The sequence below is a fragment of the Ursus maritimus genome, unplaced genomic scaffold, assembly GCF_017311325.1.
Source record: "Ursus maritimus isolate PB19 unplaced genomic scaffold, ASM1731132v1 scaffold_28, whole genome shotgun sequence".
In the NCBI taxonomy this organism is placed as follows: domain Eukaryota; kingdom Metazoa; phylum Chordata; class Mammalia; order Carnivora; family Ursidae; genus Ursus; species Ursus maritimus.
In genome coordinates this window covers 25492812-25512783 of record NW_024425341.1, presented here as the reverse complement: position 1 = coordinate 25512783, position 19972 = coordinate 25492812, and the positions used below count along the sequence as shown (strand labels likewise).

The following is a 19972-nucleotide window of genomic DNA, read 5'->3' as shown; positions in this document are numbered from 1 at the left end:
CAATTCCATTAAGATTTATGGGCGGCATAGCCAGCTCCTTGAGGACAAGGGGCAATGATTCAATCATCTTGTTTCTGTGATAGGCACCCAATAAATGTTTGTTAGATGAATGACTCATTTTGCTGGATAAACCTATTTGGGGAGAGCATTTTAATGCTGAAGAAGAAAACCTTTTTAGAGGGTCTCTTCTGCTTCACTCCCGCCTGGTGTTGGTCTTCACACCGCTGGGTTCCTCTCTGTTGATGTCAGCTCTTTATAGAAGTTCACTAATACTGGCCTCTCTTTTGTGTCTCTTTGGAAAAAAAAAATTATAGGGAAAGATGTTAGCACATTGAATTTAAAAAAACCTCAGAACTGTTAAATGTCAAAGAATTAAATTGATACTCTCTATTCTGGTTGTACTCAACAATTCCTCATAGAGATATTGGTAGTGAGGCCAATTTAAAGACTTTCAGTAAAAATGAACCCAAGGGAGCCTTTCAGCAGAGCCGGATTGACCTTAGAGATACTGTTCCCTATAAATTCAGGTGTGGCCTCCACGGTCACTCTGAGCACTTACAGCCCAGCGTTCACAGCTCCAACATCGCACAGAACACTGGCAGGATCGTATGCAAACTCTCCCAGGACTCATAAAGGAGCTCAAAAGCAGACTCTTTAAATAAGTAGAAAGGAAGTTTATGAAAAGAATATGGGAAATCTCTGAGAATCTCCAGAAGGGAAAGGGAAGTGAGTTTGAAGGCTCTGCAACCAGGGACATAAACCTCACCTCTGAAGTAGTTTCGTGAAGACCATTATTTCCAACCCCCTTGTGCAAAGACCTCACAGTTTTGACACCCCTGGGCAGGACAAGGGCAGTGACGTCTGAACTACTGTTCAGTAGTTTTATAAACAAGACCTTGTAAACGAGACCCAGCAGCTTCCATGGTTGCTGTCAACAACATGGGTCCTACTTAGCTGTCACCTCAAGCCTTGGGAAAGGCATCTCATTGAAGGAACGTCGATCATGTCCCCATACTGTAGCTTTAAGGGAGTCCGCAAGAAGAAATGCCCGACCTGTGATCCTGTAATAGGAGTCAGACTCTCCCAGGGGTGAATTCCCTAAACAACAATGAAATGATTGAGATGTCAGTGAGCCAAACAAGTGACAAGTGCCACCGTAACAACATAACTTTAAAAAATAAAACTGAATGGGTAGGAGTTCTGGAGAACTAACTCTCCTCCGGAAAGCAGTTACAAGCTCTGGAAGCATATTATATAAATCTGCTACAAATATGCACAGTCGACCCTTGAACAACATGGGTTTGAGCCATGCAGATTCACTTATACACAGATTTTTTAATATAAATACAGTACTATAAATGTGTTTTCTCTTCCTTATGATTTTCTTTTTTTTTTTTTTAAGATTTTATTTATTTATATGACAGAGAGACAGCCAGCGAGAGAGGGAACACAGCAGGGGAGTGGGAGAGGAAGAAGCAGGCTCCCAGCGGAGGAGCCCGATGTGGGACTCGATCCCGGAACGCCGGGATCACGCCCTGAGCTGAAGGCAGACGCTTAACGACTGCACTACCCAGGCGCCCCTCTTCCTTATGATTTTAATAACACTTTCTTTTCTCTAGCTTATGCTATTGTCAGAATATAGCATATTATACATAAACATACAAAACATATGTTAATCAACTGTTTATGTGATTGGTAAGGCTTCTGGTCAACCTTAAGCTATTAGTAGGGTTGGGGTGAGTCACACGTGGATTCTCAATTAGGTTCCCCTAACCCCTGTGTTGTTAAAGGATCAACTATATATATCTGTTATATTAATATATATTAGTTTATATTAATATAAACAATACAGGACAGCAATAGCAGGCAGGAAGTAGATGATCTTCAAACACTGAAAAAGGGACCACACTCAGTGAAATCCACATTTATAATAATCTTTTCTGAGCACTTCCTCTATTCCTCATGGTATGGGACAGTAAGAATTGAAGCAAAGGGCTGCAGTCATGAATTTGGATATTAAGGAATAGGATTTGGGGTTTCCAGAGTGGCAGGAGGAATTAGGGGGCAGGGACAAGACAGAAACCAAGGAGCCATAATGGGGAACCCCAACATCTGTGTAAACTGCTGACCCCTGAACCAAGTCTAGCTTTCAGCTGCTACCCACTGAAGATGATTAAAAGTTTAGGATTGAAGCCCAGCGAATCATGGTGTCCAAAATAGCAAGTTATCTAAAACATGGGGAACATTAAACTCTAAACACTTGGCGCTTTCCACGGATCCATCCCGTGAATGTGTATAACCGTGCGTCCACAGTTCAAGGTGATCCACCAGCACAGAAATCAATCCTCTTCAGAGGAAGATGACAGGATCCAGAGTCTCTATCAACGCTCTCCGCTGTACCCAAGAAAGAAGAAGAAAGCCATGCAAGGTTGTAGCAAAGTGAAACTCGCTAGCAAGAAACAGTGACGATGAACCCCGACATGACCCAGATGTGTGGATGATCCAAAAAGAACTTGAAATCAGCCATTAGAAGGTCTATGTCTTCAAGGAAAAGATGGTCTTGATGAGTGAGCAGACGGTGGAAAGGACCAGCTCACATTTCAGGAACAAAGGAGTACACGGTCTAAAGTGAGAAATTCACTGCTTAAGAGCAGACTGAGGAAGCAGAAGGAAACATTTTTGGTATTTGAAAATGAATCAAGCTGAAGAAAAGAGAGGTAAAATATTGGGGAAGACACAGCCTCAGTAATACATGGAATAATGAAAAGTAAACTAATATATGTGAAATTAGAGTACTAGAGGACACCATATGATACCTAGAAAAGCTCATATCACACTTGTGGATAAATCATGGGCCAAAGACAAAAAGCATTGAGGCACCTGGGTGGCACAGTCATTAAGCGTCTGCCTTCGGCTCAGGGCGTGATCCTGGCGTTATGGGATCAAGCCCCACATCAGCCTCCTCCGCTGGGAGCCTGCTTCTTCCTCTCCCACTCCCCCTGCTTGTGTTCCCTCTCTCGCTGGCTGTCTCTATCTCTGTCAAATAAATAAAATCTTTAAAAAAAAAAAACAAAGACAAAAATCACAAGGGAAACTAAATTATTTAGAACCAAATGACGGTGAATATCCAGCTGTGAAGGTTCGTGTGTGTGCCGCCAAAGCAGGGTTCCTAGCATTAAATGTTTATGTTAAAAAAGTAGAAAGGCTTAGAATCAGCAATCTAAGCTTAGCACCTTAAACAGCAAAGAAAGAAAGAGCAAATTAAATCCAAATTAAAAGAAGGAAAGGAATAATAAAGAGGAGAATCAGTAAAATATAAAATGGACAATAGAGAAAATTTGCAATGCCAGATATTGGTTCTCTGAAACGATTAGTAAAGTTGATAAACCCTTAGCAAGACTGATCACCTAAAAAAACGGGAGAGGGAGAAAACACATATTATAAATATTAGGAACAGAAAAGGAAGTGTTTGTAGATCCAACAGAGATTAAAAGGAAAATAAGGGGAAACTATAAACAAATTTGTGTTAATAAATTCTATAGCTTATATGAATTGGACGAATTCCTTGAAAAACATACCCACACAGAAGAACTAGAAAATCTGCACAGCTCTGTTGTGTATTAGGAAGACTTAATTCACTGTTAAAAGCATTCTCACAAAGAAAACTTCTGGCCACAATTGTTTGACTGGTAAATCCCATTAAACCCTAAAGGAATAAAAGCACAAATCATATACAAACTCATTAGCTTCAGGGCGAAAGAATAGGATACCTCTCAGCTTATTTTATGAAGCTGTGTAAGTCTGACACCAAAAATGTTACCCAAAAAAAGGCAATTACTGACCGATACGTTGTTTTAAATTAACAAAATGTTAACAGTCCAAATCCAATAATATGTAAAAAGAACCAAGTATAGTTTCTTCATGACCAAATAGGACTTATTCCATGAATGCAAGGTTGATTTAATGTCTGTAAATCAATGGAGGAGGGTCGCCGAGGTGGCTCGATCGGTTGAGCATCTGACTCTTGGTTGAGGCTCTGGTAGTGGTCTTGGGGTCCTGGGTCGGCTCCGCGTTGTGCTCAAGGTGGGGTCTGCTTGGGATTCTCTCCCTCTCCATCTACCCCTCCCCCTGCTCGCTCTCTCTCTGTCTCTCTCAAATAAAAAAGTAAATAAAATCTTTTTAAAATAAATAAATTTCAAAAAAATCAATGAAGGGACCCACCACATTAACAAATAAAGAAGAAACGTGTTAGGATTATTATCAAGACATGAGGAAGAAAGAAAACTCTCAGCAAACCCAGAATAAAAGGGAGCTTCTTCAGTTGGAGGAAGGATAGTTGCATAAAAGATAGAATCAATATAAATATTAAGATTAGGGGCGCCTGGGTGGCACAGCGGTTAAGCGTCTGCCTTCGGCTCAGGGCGTGATCCCGGCGTTATGGGATCGAGCCCCACATCAGGCTCCTCCGCTGGGAGCCTGCTTCTTCCTCTCCCACTCCCCCTGCTGTGTTCCCTCTCTCGCTGGCTGCCTCTATCTCTGTTAAATAAATAAATAAAATCTTTAAAATATATATATATAAATATTAAGATTAGGTAAAAGGTGGGACACCAACCCTCACCATTCCTACTTAACATTAGAGTGGGGGTTAGCCAATACTAAGGCAAGCAAGACAAAGAACATCGAGATGAAAAACGAAGAACTCTATTCTGTTTATTCTCAGACCAAAAGATTATTCACACAGAAACCTAAGAAAAGTACAAAACAAATGCTAGAACAAATAATGGCATTTACCAAGGCCAGGGCCCTAGCAAAATATATAAAAGCCAACTGTATTTCTTTAGACCATTGATGAACAATTGGGAAATGTTAGTCCCCGTCACCTACTTCGCCCATTCCCCCGACGCCCTCCCCTCTGGCAACAACCAGTTTGTTCTCTGTACTTAGGAGCCTATTTCTGGGTTTTGTGTGTTTGTTCATTTGTTTGTTTCAGATTCCACATATGCGTGAAATCCTATGCTGTTGTTCTTTCTCTCGCTGACGTATTCCATTCCGCGTAACATCCTCCAGGTCCGTTCATGTTGTCGCAAATGGCAAGATTTCCTTCTTTTTTGTGGCTGAGTAAGATTCCAGTGTGTGTGTGTATCTATGAATGTGTGTGTATGCGTGTACCCATCCGCGTATATACATACGGGTACCTATACATATATACGTCACACCTTTACCCGCTCATCTGTGGATGGACACGGGCTGCTTCCTTGTCTTGGCTACTGTTCGGAATGGTGCCGATGTCTCTTCAACAACAGGTTTTCGTCTCCTTTGGGTAAATACCCAGGAGCGGAATTACTAGATCATACGGTAGCTCTATTTTTAACTTTCTGAGGAACCTCCCTACTGTTTCCCACAGTGGCTGTGCCAGTTTGCATTCCCACCAACAGTGCATGGGGATTTCCTTTTTTCTACGTCTTCGCCCACACCTGTTATTTGTAAGTGGGTTTTAAACATCTCAATAGCACTGTCGAATCTCTACCCTGAGAACCCCAAGTATTGCTCCCAGGAATTAAAGAGTGACATAACTAGGTACTAGTGACATGAGCAGGTGATGGAAACTTCAATATTGAGATGTTAATCCTCCCCAGACTGAGGTGTGATCTCAGGGCAACCTCAGTCAAAGCCAATGCTATTGAAAGCAACCTCGGTTTTTACACAAACTGACAGGAAGATTCTAAAGTATATGTGAAAATGCAAAGAACCTTGGAAGAACCAGAACAATCCTGAGAAAGAGCAAAGTTGGACAGCTCACACTCTCTGATGTTTTCCCCAGTCCCAGCCCCAGAATCCACCATGTCTTCAAGGATCCCGGTCTCTGCTTAGGGGGATGGTATTTGGAAGCCCAGATGCAGGCACCGGGCACACACGTGGCCGGCTCCTCTGAGCAGGCAGAGCGAGTACACGCGCGTCTGAGATGATCTTTGCATCTCCATTAGGCTAAGGATGAGCTCATGCTGCTGTCTCTGACGATGAGTGGTCCCAGCCTCCCCCCCTTTACCTGCATACGGTATTTCTAGTCTCCATTCAAACGCTTCCTCTTGGAATCACAGGTTATTTGGAAGACTGTTGTTTAATCTCCAAGTACTTGGGGATTTTCCAGAAACCGTTCTGTTATTGATTTCTAGTTTAATGTCATTATGGTCCAACAACACACTTGGTGTGATTTCTGTTCTTACGTTTGTTAAAGTCTGTTTTATGGCCCAAAGTCTAGTCTAATGTAGTGAACGTTCAGTGTGCACTTGAAGAGACTGCATTATGCTGCTGTTGACTGGAGACAATCTGACCTTAAGACAGTGTGATTTTGGTATAAAAGTAGACCGGGGTTTCTCAGTCTCAGCACTACCGATATTTGGGGCCAGGCGGCTCTTTCCTGTTGGGAGCCCCCTCGTGAACTACGGGATGTTTCCCCACACCATCTCTGACTTCTACCAGTAGCTGCCCCTCCCCCAAGTGTGGCAACCCACACTGTCCCCGGACATGGGGTGTCCCTTGGGAGGCAAGAGCTCCCGGGTTAAGAAGCACTCAGAACACGTCAACGCAGCAGGGAAGTGACCCTGAGCACCACACGTGAGACTCCGCTCGTGCAAAGACGCCAGGAAGAACAGGAGGAGGCAAGTCACAGGCCGAAGGAAAATGCTGCTGACAAAGGATCCGAACACAGAATACACGGAGAACAGAACAAAAATACGAAGCCAAATAATCCAGTTTTTACAATGGGGCAGTTGAAAAGTCATGGCACAAAGAAGATACAGAGATGGAATGAAAAGCAAAGGCCAGCGAGACACACCGCCGCGCCTGCGGCTGGAAGGACAGCACGCAGTCCCGCCAACGGCGTGGGGCTGCAGCAAGCACGGAGCGGGCTGACTTGTGTGCCGGAGGTCTGCACATCCCACCTCCACCAACTTGGTTTCCGTGAATAACAACGGAGTGGGTATTTATTGCTCCGTTCTGGGATTTCTATTTTAGGGGGACAATCTCTTTTTTATTCTTTTCAAAAAATTTTAAACAGTTGAAATGTTTTGTTGAGACAGAATCTCACAGGGGAAAATGGGGCCCCATCTGGCAGCCCCCTCCCCTATCGGCTTCTCACCAGATGAGACACCTCAACCAAACTCCAGAGGAGAAAATCCAGAACCACTACTCTGGGTCTCCCTCCCCACATCCAGGCCTTCTGACGACAAATGAAATGTAACGTTTGTTACCATCAACCAAGTGCTCGCCCTGTGCTGGGCACCACTCTACGCCTGTCGCGTAGAATATTCGGTGATATTCAGTAAACTCTCCACGTTAAGTCCCGTTACCACGAGCTGCACTTTGCAGATGCTCACTGAGAGTAGAAACTGTCTGCAAGGACACGTGGGCTCGCGCGGGTGTGAACATAGGCTGGCCCCCACACGTGCACTCCGGAGAACGAACTGCTGTGTGCACTGAGGGACTCCATCACCTGACGCGGGGCCCAGCGTGCGTGTAGCGCTATGTTCACTCTGGAGGGCTGTTCCCGCCACCCCCTGAGGGCCCAGCACACATGCAGCGCTGCGTTCACGTGGAGGGGGGCTCTTTCCGCCACCTCCTGGGGTCTCTTTCCCACAGCATCCTCACTTTCTAAAAATACATTGACCCATCCCCCAAAACTCACAACTTTTCTCAAATTACCCCTGCGCTCTCCTCATCATGGACAGATTCAACAAATTGTTCAGAATGGCCCCTTACGCTGTCACTTCTTCACCTTTGCTGCCATCTGGTTTCTGCCCCAAATCCACAAAAACCATCTCCCTGGTGGTGTCTGTGACCCCGGATGGCTCTGTCTGGGGCCATTCCCACCTCGCTGACTCCAGGACGTCTGCAGGTGGACCTTCCTTTCCCTCTCTCTGGCTCCCCTGTGGTGACCTGCGACAGTGCTCCGTGTCCCCCCTCCAGCCTCGGGGCTCAGGCCTGTTCCAGCCTCCCGTCCCTCAGACCAGCCGTCATGAAGATAGGAAATAGTCACGATTGAGCTATATGTGAAAATCTATTTCTCCCCCTAGCAACTAGGATCCTAAAGTAGGAACTATCAGTTTGAGGGAATAACTAAGGGGCTTTGAGGGGATTTCAGAATGAGCTGGGATTCCTAGGACGGTTTCTATGGAGGAACAGGGCTGTCCTGGAGTGAGAGTCCCGGGGGCTTGGGGGGCGCGTGTTCTGTGCAGAAGAAGGCACCTGCTGCCGGCTTCTAACCCCACCTGTGCTCCTCAGACTTGGGTCCTGATTTTCAGCCTCCAGGTGTGTGATTTATATGGACAGCTGGCTTCCTGGGACACGGCAGTATTGTAAAAAGCTAAACCGTTACAATATAAAAAATTCTATTAAGCCTAGTGAGGCTGAAGGGGTTTTTTTGAACTATTTAAAATATATGGTAATGAAGGACCATACTTTTGGGAGTCTTTGCTTCTATGACTCAGCAGCTACGGTCTTGGGGCTGAAAGCCCGGATTCTGAACAGACTGCCGGCACAGTCTAGCTCTGCCACGCATCTGTGTGAGCCCGCACCGATGACTCAGTGTCCCGTTTGTGCGACGGCAAATGCTTGCAGGGCATCCAGCACAAGAGTTGTAGCAAACGTTAACCATCGTGAGTCAACATTTAAGAGAAGAAAATGTGTTTAGCTTTCTACAGTGGCAACTGTCCTGTCAATGGCATGCCCAGCTTTGGAGAAAGAGATCACAGGGAGTTAGAACACGTGTTTGAAACATGGAATCACAAACACAGAGTCACTCAGGCGTGAGTGCCATCCAAAAGCCCCCAAAGGGTCATTTGCTCTCATTTTGAGGACATCTCTTGACTCACTGGCCCAGAGCTGAAACCATGGAGACAGAGACAGACACAAGTCTTTCTTTTAGAGGCTCTCAGACCCTTCATCTGAGAGTGCTGAGACGATGAGTTAGTGGTATTAGAAAGGGAGCTATTATATTGCAAGAAAATAAGAAATGAGTACCAACTGGCAGAAATGCAAGGTATGAAATGAGCCATTTCAAGGAAACAGAAGGAGAGGGGAAATGCAGAAAGTTTGCATTTTTTGCAAAGTCAGGAGTGAGGCCAAGAGCCTAAGTCAGAGGTTTTGCCAGAGGCTGCCGGGCTCCTGCTCCCGCATGCAGTGCTGGACTAAACACACGCAGACACTGGCCGGCTGAGGCCGGCTGTGCACACGTGCCCCCCCCCACTTGTGCAAGCCGTCCTGAGCCCCACACACAGCATAGTCCTGGGCGCGGTCCGTCAGCATCTGGCTGCTCTCATCGACTCTGGCCGCTTCCTGCCGCACCTACAACAGGTGGCCAAGCCTGGGGGTTTGCTCACCTGTCTTCCTGGCAGTCAGGCCTGGCAGCTGCCAGCGGGGAGCAGTGGGATCAAACCAGGAGTCCAGGCAAAGAGTCACTACTCCCCGTTAGCTGCCAAAATGACAAAATTAGAACCGACTGTATGACAGCTAATTTCTTCCTTTTTTCGTTTTGTTTTGTTTTGTTTTGAGTGAAGGGAGCTGGAATGTGTTACACACCTGGTTTTAAGACAAAAATTGCCATGATAATAATTTACAATATAAATTATATTCTAATATGTAAAAAAGTATTATTAATATTAGCTGAAATACTGACTTTAAATCTGTAATAAATGGGCTCTGCCTAATCAGAACTTAGAATTGAGCCCCAGTTTTTCTCTGCTGGTGCATTTTTACAGAAAGAAGTAAATCACAGAGAAAACAAATTATATCCGGAATTTACTTTGTAAAGCAAGGAACAAACTTTTAACTGGCTGTGGAGCCAGACTTAGCAGCCAAGTATTTCTACACGTTTCTACACACGGGCCCGTGCACTGATACTATTTCATGTTCCCACTGTGATCCAAACGAGGAAAGAAGCTTCAGTACCTCTGGTCTTACAATTCCAGTTTTTGATCAAATAGAATGAATTTTTACTCTATTATCAAAAGATTTTCCACAGAACTTGAAACAGAGAACTCAGTGGGCCAGAAGTTTAAGCTAAGTTGATCTTTCTGCCTGCCAGACGCTCTCATAGTTTTCCCATCTTTAAACACAGTAGAGCAGAGCCTGAAGGGGGTCAGAGAACGTTGGTTTTTGAGGTCATTTGGAGGCACACGTCCACCGTGATGGTGAGGTGGGGTGGACCTCCCAGCCTGCTCTTTCTCCCTGTGCAGTGCGTGACCTGCACTACTGTGCATGAGTTACAATGGAAGGCAAGCCTTTTGTTTTTCCTTTTATTTTTCTGAGTGTGTCAAATTGCCAAAAGCTAACATGATTTTTATGAGATTCTCAGATTTTTTTTTATTTTAATGATTTTTTTATTATATTGTGTTAGTCACCATACAGTACATCCCCGGTTTCCGATGTAAAGTTCGATGATTCATTAGTTGCATGTAACACCCAGTGCACCATGCAATACGTGCCCTCCTTACTACCCATCACCAGTCTATCCCCTTCCCCCATCCCCCTTCCCCTCTGAAGCCCTCAGTTTGTTTCTCAGAGTCCATAGAGATTCTCAGATTTTTGGCTTAAATTCAGAAGCCACGTCCGCTGCTGGGCTATATGAGTTACAGTGCTTTTCGGCACCTTTTAGTTAACGTGGAACGATCCTAACTTCATTACCTGGCCACAGTCAGGTCTCAAAGCAGCTTTGTAAAGAGCATCCCCGTTACTTGTGATGACTGTGCATTTGAAACTGAGCCTGCAGAGTGTGGACCTAAGACCAGGATGGCCACCAAAAGACACACATTCAGCTGGAAACTTTCCAACGGCCTTTCGGCGCGGGTTGGAATGACCCTCACCGGCTCTGCCCCTTCCGTGCATGTTCACAGAACGCCTCTTCTCTTCGTTTCTTTTCTCTTCTAGCCAGAGCTACCTGCAAGCTGCAAGCGACGTGCCTGCCGGCCACAGCCTGGACCCCTCGGCCAGCTACAACTCCCCGAAATTCCGCTCCCGGAACCAGAGCTACATGAGAGCCGTCAGCACCCTGAGTCAGGCCAGCTGTGTGAGCCAGGTCGGGAATTCCTTCCCCCCCCGCCCCCTCGGGTCCGCTCTCTAAAGCCGTGTCCTTGCAGCCTGCTGGGGCAAGGCCGTGAGCAGATGTGAGGTTCCTGCCTGGAGCCCTCTCCGACCGCACACCCGGGAACCCTGTAACACTGAGTTCTCGACACCTGTGATGGCATCCCCCTGATGCTGGCCTCCTCTGAATCAGGGATGACGTCTCAGCCTGCTTTGCTGACTTAGCTCAGGCTGTCTTCCTTTCCCCAGGTTTCCTCAGGGAAACGGGGCAGGTCCATGACAGCCAGGGTCTGACGGCAGTGGCTTTCCATCCCAGCCCTGTCCGGAAACTCTGATGGTCCAGTAAGAAGAGCTGAAAATAATCCGGGGTGCAGAGTTGCATTTGCGAGGCGCACAGGCCCTATTTCTCCGTTCTTACGCAGCCCCAGTGGGATCCGTGGCCCCAGGGTGAATGGCGGTGTTTGGTGTTTTAATCGGGCGCAGAGGCGTGGCTGCTGGAGAGGCAGGGAGCCCAGCAGGCTTTCCCATCCTGGTTTGAACTTTTCAAAGAGTACGCCAGAGCAAAATGAGCAGTAGCTGGCGCTTCTAATCACCATATGCTGTAGGATTGATAAGAATTGAATTCTTGAATTTTTAATTAAACAGGTTGCTTACTAATTTTAGCTGCCTTTAAAAACAGTGCTCAGGCTCACCGGGAGTGTCTCAGGCTTACACCTAATGCTTTCTTGCACTTCCTGCAGAGTAGTGGCAGAGCCCGGCTCCCTTCCGCCCGCCTCTGCCTCCTGAGCCTAGGGTCCCTTAACCATCGTGAACTTCTCTTTCCTCATCCGCGGGGAGAGGAAGGCTGCTGCATGGTATTGTAGGGACAGGTGATGTAACACATTCACACACGGGGCAGGTGCCTAATGAACGTTGGATCTCATTATGTAACGAGTGACATAGAGGCACTAAATGCCAGCCGTGATTGTTACTATAGTAATAATAATAGTACTAGTAGTGCATAATGCTAAAAAGCACTCCTGATTACAGACTCATGCTATGAGCTTTTGGTGGCTTGCCAGGGGTTCAAATACACTGAAGACTTATTTTGCCACAGGCTCTAAATATAAAGCAAGAGTCTGTTCATTTTACAGTTTTTTCTCATCAGAAAGTTGCACTCTGGACTTTTTCTACTGAACAATCTGGGTTTTTCCCTGTTCCACAACTGAAGAAAGACATGACCTCTTTCATCAACTCAAAGGCTATTTTTCTTTAAAAACAGGATTAGTTTTCCATCTACGGCAAAGAGAATGCCAGTGACCCTTTCCCCCCCCCCCTAAAACAAGGAAAGGACCATTCCTGACTCTGGACACAAGGGACATCCTGGACTCAGCACTGAACTCAGCCCCGGACAAACTAGGGTGGTGGGTCGCGCTGCAGCCCGACCGCAAATGCCCCTGCAAATAACAATAAAAACAGCAGGGGCGCCTGGGTAGCGCAGTCGTTAAAGCGTCTGCCTTCGGCTCAGGGCGTGATCCCGGCGTACCGGGATCGAGTCCCACATCGGGCTCCTCCGCTGTGAGCCTGCTTCTTCCTCTCCCACTCCCCCTGCTGTGTTCCCTCTCTCTCTGGCTGTCTCTCTGTCACATAAATAAATAAAAAATCTTTAAAAAAAAAAAAAAAAACAATAAAAACAGCAATAGCAACTGTAGACGGTCTGCGATTAGATTATTGTAATTATCTAATTAATCGGGGAAACATCCCATTTCAGCATAGACAAAGTCCAAGCTGATGTTAGGAGTTACTAAGTGAACAGAGTGCGCACAGAGGCGCCCTCAACCTCTCTCCCCGCCTCCAGGAGCAGGACCTTCCCGCACGCTTTTCCTGAGATGCTAGGTTCCCTTCCAGTTACAACAGCTGCTTTGCCAAAATGCAACTTTAGAGTCAGATGTGACCCCACCAGCGTCTGCAGCAGGGGACAAGGTGATTTCACTGCAGACGGGTGACTCCTGCAGGCTTTGCTTTCTTTCTTTCTTTTTTATCTGAGTAGAGTTGACCCCTGATGTTGCATTAGATTCGGGTGCACAGCAGAGATTGGACCCCGTTATGCATGGTGCGTGCTCACCCCAGAGTAGCTACTCTGTGCTGTTTCCATCACTGTTACAATGTAGCAGACCTTCCTGCGCCTTCCATTGCCCTCATTCGTTCCATTACCAGAAGCCTGCAACTCCCACTCCCTTCACCCATTTCAACCGCCCCCCCACCACTCTCCCCGGCAACCGTCAGTTTGTTCCCTGTGTTTGTGGGTCTGATTTTGCTTTTCATTTGTTCTCATTTGCTCTCAACAAACGGGTTTCCCCTGAATGCCCAGCACAGCTCTTCAGGGGGTCCCGTGAAAGCCACCAGCTTCCCTGGTTGCCCTACATAAGCCACGCACTGCCCTCAACACCATGTTCTTAGTGAATCCAAGCTGGGATTTCCAAAACTACATCGGTAAAAATCACATGTCCCCGTACCTTTTTCTGTCTGAAAAGATTCGTCATTGTAAATAAGAGCCATTGCAGACAAGCTGGGTGTTGGGGGTTATTTATTTTGATGACTTCGACATTTGGAATTGCAGGTTGTTCTGATTGATGAGTTCTATGATAGGACTTTACATTGAACTCAGTTTTTAATTCTGAAAAAAAAAATGTTATTTACAATAACCCTGGCACCCTGGCAGTGAATCGGGCCGTTTCACCCCTGGAAACAAATCTGTAGTAATTCCATATGCAACCCTGGCCAGTGTGACCCACCAGTCCCAGAGGAGCAGGTAGTTTCCAGTAACGGAGCACAATGCATTTGGGGTGATGCCTCTGGGAACCCCTCAGTGTCCCTGAGATATTTCAGTTGGTGGCTAAAGCTGGTAGAAGTTCACTCTTCAATATTCAACATTCGCTCAGGTGCAGAAATGAAATGAAAAGTCTATCCGAGTTCTTATGAGACTTGCTTGTCTGTAAGCCATGCTGTGATTGAACTTGAGTCACTGGACTCGGGTCTGGCTTCTCTGAGTTCACGAACCTGAGAAGAGTCCCTGTAGGTATGTGGAGTGTCTGGACTGATGCCGTGGGATTGCCAGTGGGGAGCGTCTGGGATTGCAGTGGTGCATGGGGACGTACACCTTCCCAGTGACCAGCTTGAGCGGGGGGATTTATCTTGAGCCATACAGTTTCTTCCCTGGAGGAATCTTCTGGAAAATGCTAGAAATACACATCCATGTTGCTTGTGCAGAACCATGGACGTGGCGTGGAGCCAGTCTCGGTGCAGACGGCACATGTGTCTGAGCTCTCTGGGCATCTCCTTTGTTGCTGGCCTTTCCTGAGTTCTCTGGGATGCACCAGCTTGTCAGTTCATCGGACAGGATCCCAGATGGCGCTTTTACTCTCAGAATGATGTTCCCTTCCGTTTCAGAGAGCACGGTGGACTTTGTTCTTGGTTGCACTGCCCCCCACGCATGCTTCAGTGCTCTGCCTTAATGTCTGTCTAGCTAAGTCTATGTGGTAGATGGAAGAATGTCCATGTTGTTCATATCCGGGAGACACACTTAGAGCAAGACTGTAAGACCATCTAATCTAACATCATTGATAAATAGTAGTGTGACAGTGGCGTGGCCTGCAGAGCCCGCAGGTCCCCATCCCTGTGATGGGCTCTGCCAGTTACTGTCTGCAGGGGCCACCCGGCGGGGCATGACCTCTGTGGTTTCCTGCCTGACACAGTCCTCAGCCGTGTGCACTGGAGCTCCTTCCCAGCTGTGCAGGGACTTAGGAACGCAGGGGAGCAAGACGCCCAGCAGCAAGGGAGGAACCGAGTCTCAAGACGGTCACCTGACAGCCAGAGCAGAGCAGAGATTCCTGTCTGTGCCTGTCACATCCGACAGTCGCCCACAGAGATGAGCAGATAGCACCCCAGCCACCCTCCTGTCCCCTCCATCTCCACCACACCGAGCAGCGTCCTTCCGTGTGTCACCTTGTCACATTCCCACACCCCACGTGTGGAGGGCCTGTGTCCCACTCTAGAGGGGTCACAGAACCACGCAGACGCCAGCTGCTCACACGTACTGGCATTGCTGGGGTCAGACACTCCTTATGAGCTCTAGCCCTCCCCGGGCAAGCTGCAATGAGAGCCTTACTTATTCCCAGGGTATGAAGGGGCAGGCAGGGCTAGGTCCCCGGACCTCCCCTTGGCTCCTCTCTGTGGGAAGGAGGTGGGGGCTCTGGACAGAAGGCACACACACGGGGTCCCTGGGGAGGCGTGGCCGAGCTGCTGTGGAGCAAAGGCGCCCGGAGCATTAGTGGAATCGCCGTATCGTTCCAGCAGCGTCTGCAGACGCCCAGGACGCGGCCTCCAGCCAGTGCGGAACGCCGTGCTCTGTCTCCTTGCTGGTCTCGCCCTTGGGACAGCTCCCAGCTCAGCCAGCCCAGCCTCCTGAGGTCACCGGGGCTGAGTCTCTGCATTTACGTCGTTTCCATTCATCCACGGTTGGGCTAATTCTGACAACCCGCCCTGTTTCCTGGAGCCGGGGGTATGGTGCTGGGGTCTGGAGGTGCGTGGAGGGGGGGACCCTCTGCGTCCTGGCTGAGGGAAGACATTTGCCTTCCCGTAGCTTCTGACCATGCCCGCTGTCTCATGGTCCCCTTCTTTCTCTTTCTCTTTGAAAAGCTCTTCTGGCATGACCACAGCCTCCTTCTGTCATGCATCCTTTTTAAAAAACATTGTGGTAATATATCCATAATAAAATTTCCCCCCTTAACCATTTTTAAGTTAGCAGGTCAGTGGTGTTCAAGACACTGACAGTGCTGTGCAGGCGTTTCCCCCCGCCCAGTCTGTCGCCAGAACTCTGGCAGAACTCCAACTCTGTCCCCACGGAACATGAGCCTCCTGCCCCCAGCCCCTGGCACCACCGTCTTGGTGTCTGCGGAATGGTTCCTCCAGGGACCGCACACGAGTGGAATCGCACAGTGTCTTTCCTTGTCTGACTGGCTTCTTTCCCTCGGCATCCTGCCCTCCAGGCCCCGCCCCACCAGAGCAGGTGTCGGACGCTCCTCCGTGGGCAGGGCTGAGTAATAGTCCACCAAGTGAACGTGGGTCTGCAAACAGCTGTTCTCGTCCCGCTTAGTTCTTATGGGTCGATACCCAGACGTGGCTGGGTCCTGCAGTAGTTCTTTTAATTTCTTGAGGACCTGCCATACTCTTTCCACAGCGGCCACGCCAGCCTGCATCCCACCAGCCATACACCAGGTCCGGGTCTCCACGGCCATGCCCCACCATGCCTGCTGTGGAGCGCCACCTGTTGCGACCTCCGCTACGCACAGGACAGCCACCCTGTCACCCCCCCCAATTTTCCCAACGTTACCTGTGTCGGTTCCGTGGTGCCCACATTGTCCCGAAGCAGGTCAAACTGCGTTTCTGAGTTTACAGTTCACAAAAGAAGACCGAGGAAGCTTCAGAGGACACGGATGGTTGCCATAACTTTGATGCCATTGGCTTAACATCCTCTTGCAATTTCCGGGGACTGAGCCATGGTTTGAGTCCCCATGTAAAATTATATCCACGTTTCCAAATCTTCCTTGGGCTCGGTGAACACATCAGCTCTCAGAGAGCAGGTCATTTCGGTTCCTCGCTGGACCCAAATTTGAGATTCTTCTTGACTACTTGTTATTTGCTTTGGGAGAAACAAGACACCTTCGTTTCTAGAAACTCACCGATGTGTTTCTGTCGCTGTAAGTACCAGCTACAAGTGGTCCTTAGCGAAATTTCAGTCTTTTGTTTGTAAAATGCAAGGGTATGTTTAATGGTTCTCCCCTTCAAGGAGAGAGTGGGTTTGAGCAGGGTTTCCACTAAATCCTGCACCCAGTCGCAAGCCGCATCATGCAGATTTTGGCCTTTTCAGGCTGTGTAATATGGATCTTTGACATAAATGACATGAAATGATCTGAGGCTTTTTGTTGGAATTCCCCATATGGGAAAACTTGGAGTGAAAGAAATTTGTCATCAAAAATGCTGTGTTTCAAACCAGCATGTGTGCTTGTGATGTGTCCCGCTCTCCAGGGAGCTGAGGCTCCTGATGGGAGTGCCGTGGTTTTGTGGTTTATCTGTCCCTCTCCAACTTCAGGAACCCGTGACCCGTTTAGACTGACGCTCTCACCTGTAATTTCCCTCTGATCCTTTCTGCTGGCACAGCCCAGAGATTCTCCCCCTTATGCTGTGGGTCCTTGTGGCGCTGGGCACCATCCTCCAACGTTTCTACCACCAGAGACCAGGGTTGGCACCCTCAGATTTGCCGAGTGAAAGGAGCCATTATTCTAGCGTGTCAGAAACCCGGGTGACCCCAGAGAAGGCCACATTCAGGTCTGCAAGTAGAGATTTTAGAAAAAATCATGTTTGTTTTCCTATTAGAGGGGAGATCAGATTCTTTCACTTGCTTTTACTCTGTGAACAATCAGAGGAAAATGACAAATCTGGTGTGTCAAAACATACTTGTCTGTATCTGTCGGTCAGCGTCACCGGGGTGTGGAGGAGGCTGTGGGTGACACATTCGGATGTGGATGCAGCCAGAGCAGGAATGTGGCGGGGACCTGTCACTACCGGGCTCCATCGCAGCAGGGTGGGCTTGGCAGGGAGAAGCCACCTGGGAAGTGGGACGAGGTCTCAGGGTCCGGCCTGGGCTCCTCCGAAAGCCCAGGGCAGGAGGGCTGGGACGGAGGACGATCTGGAGCACCACAGGAGGTGCTCCCTCTGCCCTGCGCCTCCTCCCTTCGTGCAGAACCTGCACTCACCCTCACAGCCTCACCCCGCGGACCTCTGCCCATCACCCCGTGAGCCTCCGGTCCTCAGCTGATCACTTTCAGCTTCTCGTTCCTGAAATTTTCATCTCTCCTCCCACCCCATTCTGTCCAAGCTGGCTTTGACACTACATTTCACTTCCCCGGATTCCCTTTTAAAAACACTGGGTTTGGCTCATGGGAAATGCATGAGTATCACCCCTTGGGAACCTCAGGTAACATGTCCCCGGCCAGAGTCATCGACCCCACACGAAGGCCCTCCAGCCAGCCCGGCGGTCACGCGCATGTGTGCTCACAATCCCATCCCTGTCCAAAGCCTTGAGATTTATTTTAATACATTTGGAACTTTTAGGTTCCCAGGGTGACTCTATACCTGGAAATTAAATTGCAGGCTTACAAGTAATTCCTTTCCGTGCTAAACGATCAAAGGAGGCAAGTCTGCTTCTGTCCCGGGCCAAACAGCAACAGAGCTGGGACGCACGGGGTGACGCCTGTTGACATGGACAGAAACCCCGCCAGCCAGATGTGTGGTGGGTTTCCGTGACGACGCACAGAAGCAGACTGAACGTGTGTTTGTGTATGTGGCCTCCACACCTAGAGCCGGCCGCTGTGAGCAGCCTGGAAAGGTGACAGAGGCTCTGGGAACAGCACAGACAGGGTCTGGCGTCTGAATGCTGACCTTGTACACACACAGCGTCTCCCAAACCTAGCGGTCCTGGCCGCCACCCTGTCAGGCTTTCTGCGGGCTGCACAGAATTTCAGGAGCATCTTGGGATTGATGATTTTTCCTAGTGTTTGGTAAGAAATAACCCAGGAAGACATGCCTTAGGCCTAACAGATCCCCAAGCCAAACTCAAATGAACACCTCTAGAAAGACAGCGTATGAGGGTGAGGGTGAATTTTGTTCTCTCTTGTTCTTTGGTGACATGGCCACGGTCACATGACCAGGTTTCGCCACCGACTGCGTGTTGTTTTTCCAGATGAGCGAGGCAGAGATGAACGGGCAGTTCGAGTCGGTGTGTGAGTCCGTCTTTAGCGAAGTCGAATCCCAGGCCATGGACGCCCTGGACCTCCCCGGATGTTTCCGAACGAGGAGCCACAGTTACCTTCGAGCCATCCAAGCCGGCTACTCCCAGGATGATGAATGTATTCCGGCCATGACGCCCTCCAACACCGCCTCCACCATCAGATCCACAGCAGGTAAAGGCGCCTTTTCTGACCTTCCTAGCGAGATACGTGCAGGCGAGCGTGGAGTCTCCTCCCAGAGGAGCACACGCTTCTTCACTGCAGGTGAAATACACTCTCCAAACGTTTGGTACATTTGCCAAATGGCACTTATCACATCGTCATATTTGCAATGGGGTTTTGACACATTTCTTTCATAGCTGACCTTTCTTTTTCTTAGGATGCGATCTCTTGGTATCAAGATTCTTTAGAATAATCCAGCGTAACTTCTGTAGTTTTCTATAGGAAACAAGTTTAAGCGCTGACATTTGGACAGTGATTGTGCTTTAAATACCAAAGTTCGCTAGCTTGCAGTCAAACCTGAGGGGACGTGCCCCAACTCCCGGGCCCCTCCTCTCCACGTCCAGTCTGAGCGTCCACTGCGTGCCGGGCAGATCCATAAACACGACTCATTGCTCAGAGCAAATCCATTGTTCATGCAGATTCACTAATGCTCCTTTTGGGCTCTGCGGGTTCAGTGCCACAGTTTGCTTGCATTCTTATGGAAAACCACATCCACCCCTTTGAAAATTTACCACCTAAACTGAGTATTAGTGCATGAGAGCTCACTGCTCTGTGCTGTTTATGTAACACAATGAATATACATGGCCTGGAGAAACCATAAAACATCACAGCAATAAACGCTCCCCGGGCTTGGTACAAAGGCCAAGCAGAGACACTCAGAAACCAGCCGCGCTGAGGAGCGAGGTCCCTGCTCCTGGCAGATGGGGAAGTGGCCGGCACGTCGGAGCAGGGAAGGGACCAGTCTGAGGAAATAGCGAGGATATTGCCGGGCGAACAAGCACGGGACCGGAGTGGGGGGTGGGATGGGAAGCTCAGGAAGGGGGTCTCACCGCCCCATCAGCAACAGG

At 48.5% G+C, this 19972-nt stretch overlaps 1 protein-coding gene across 1 annotated transcript in view; it reads left to right on the top strand.

The window, feature by feature from the left end:
* The window catches only part of DLGAP2 (DLG associated protein 2), a 114314-nt gene that overhangs the window by 42102 nt on the left and 52240 nt on the right, over positions 1–19972 (top strand). The window contains 2 exon segments of the mRNA XM_008708849.2: positions 10924–11071; positions 18857–19076. Coding sequence (XP_008707071.2) covers positions 10924–11071; positions 18857–19076 — 368 coding nt within the window.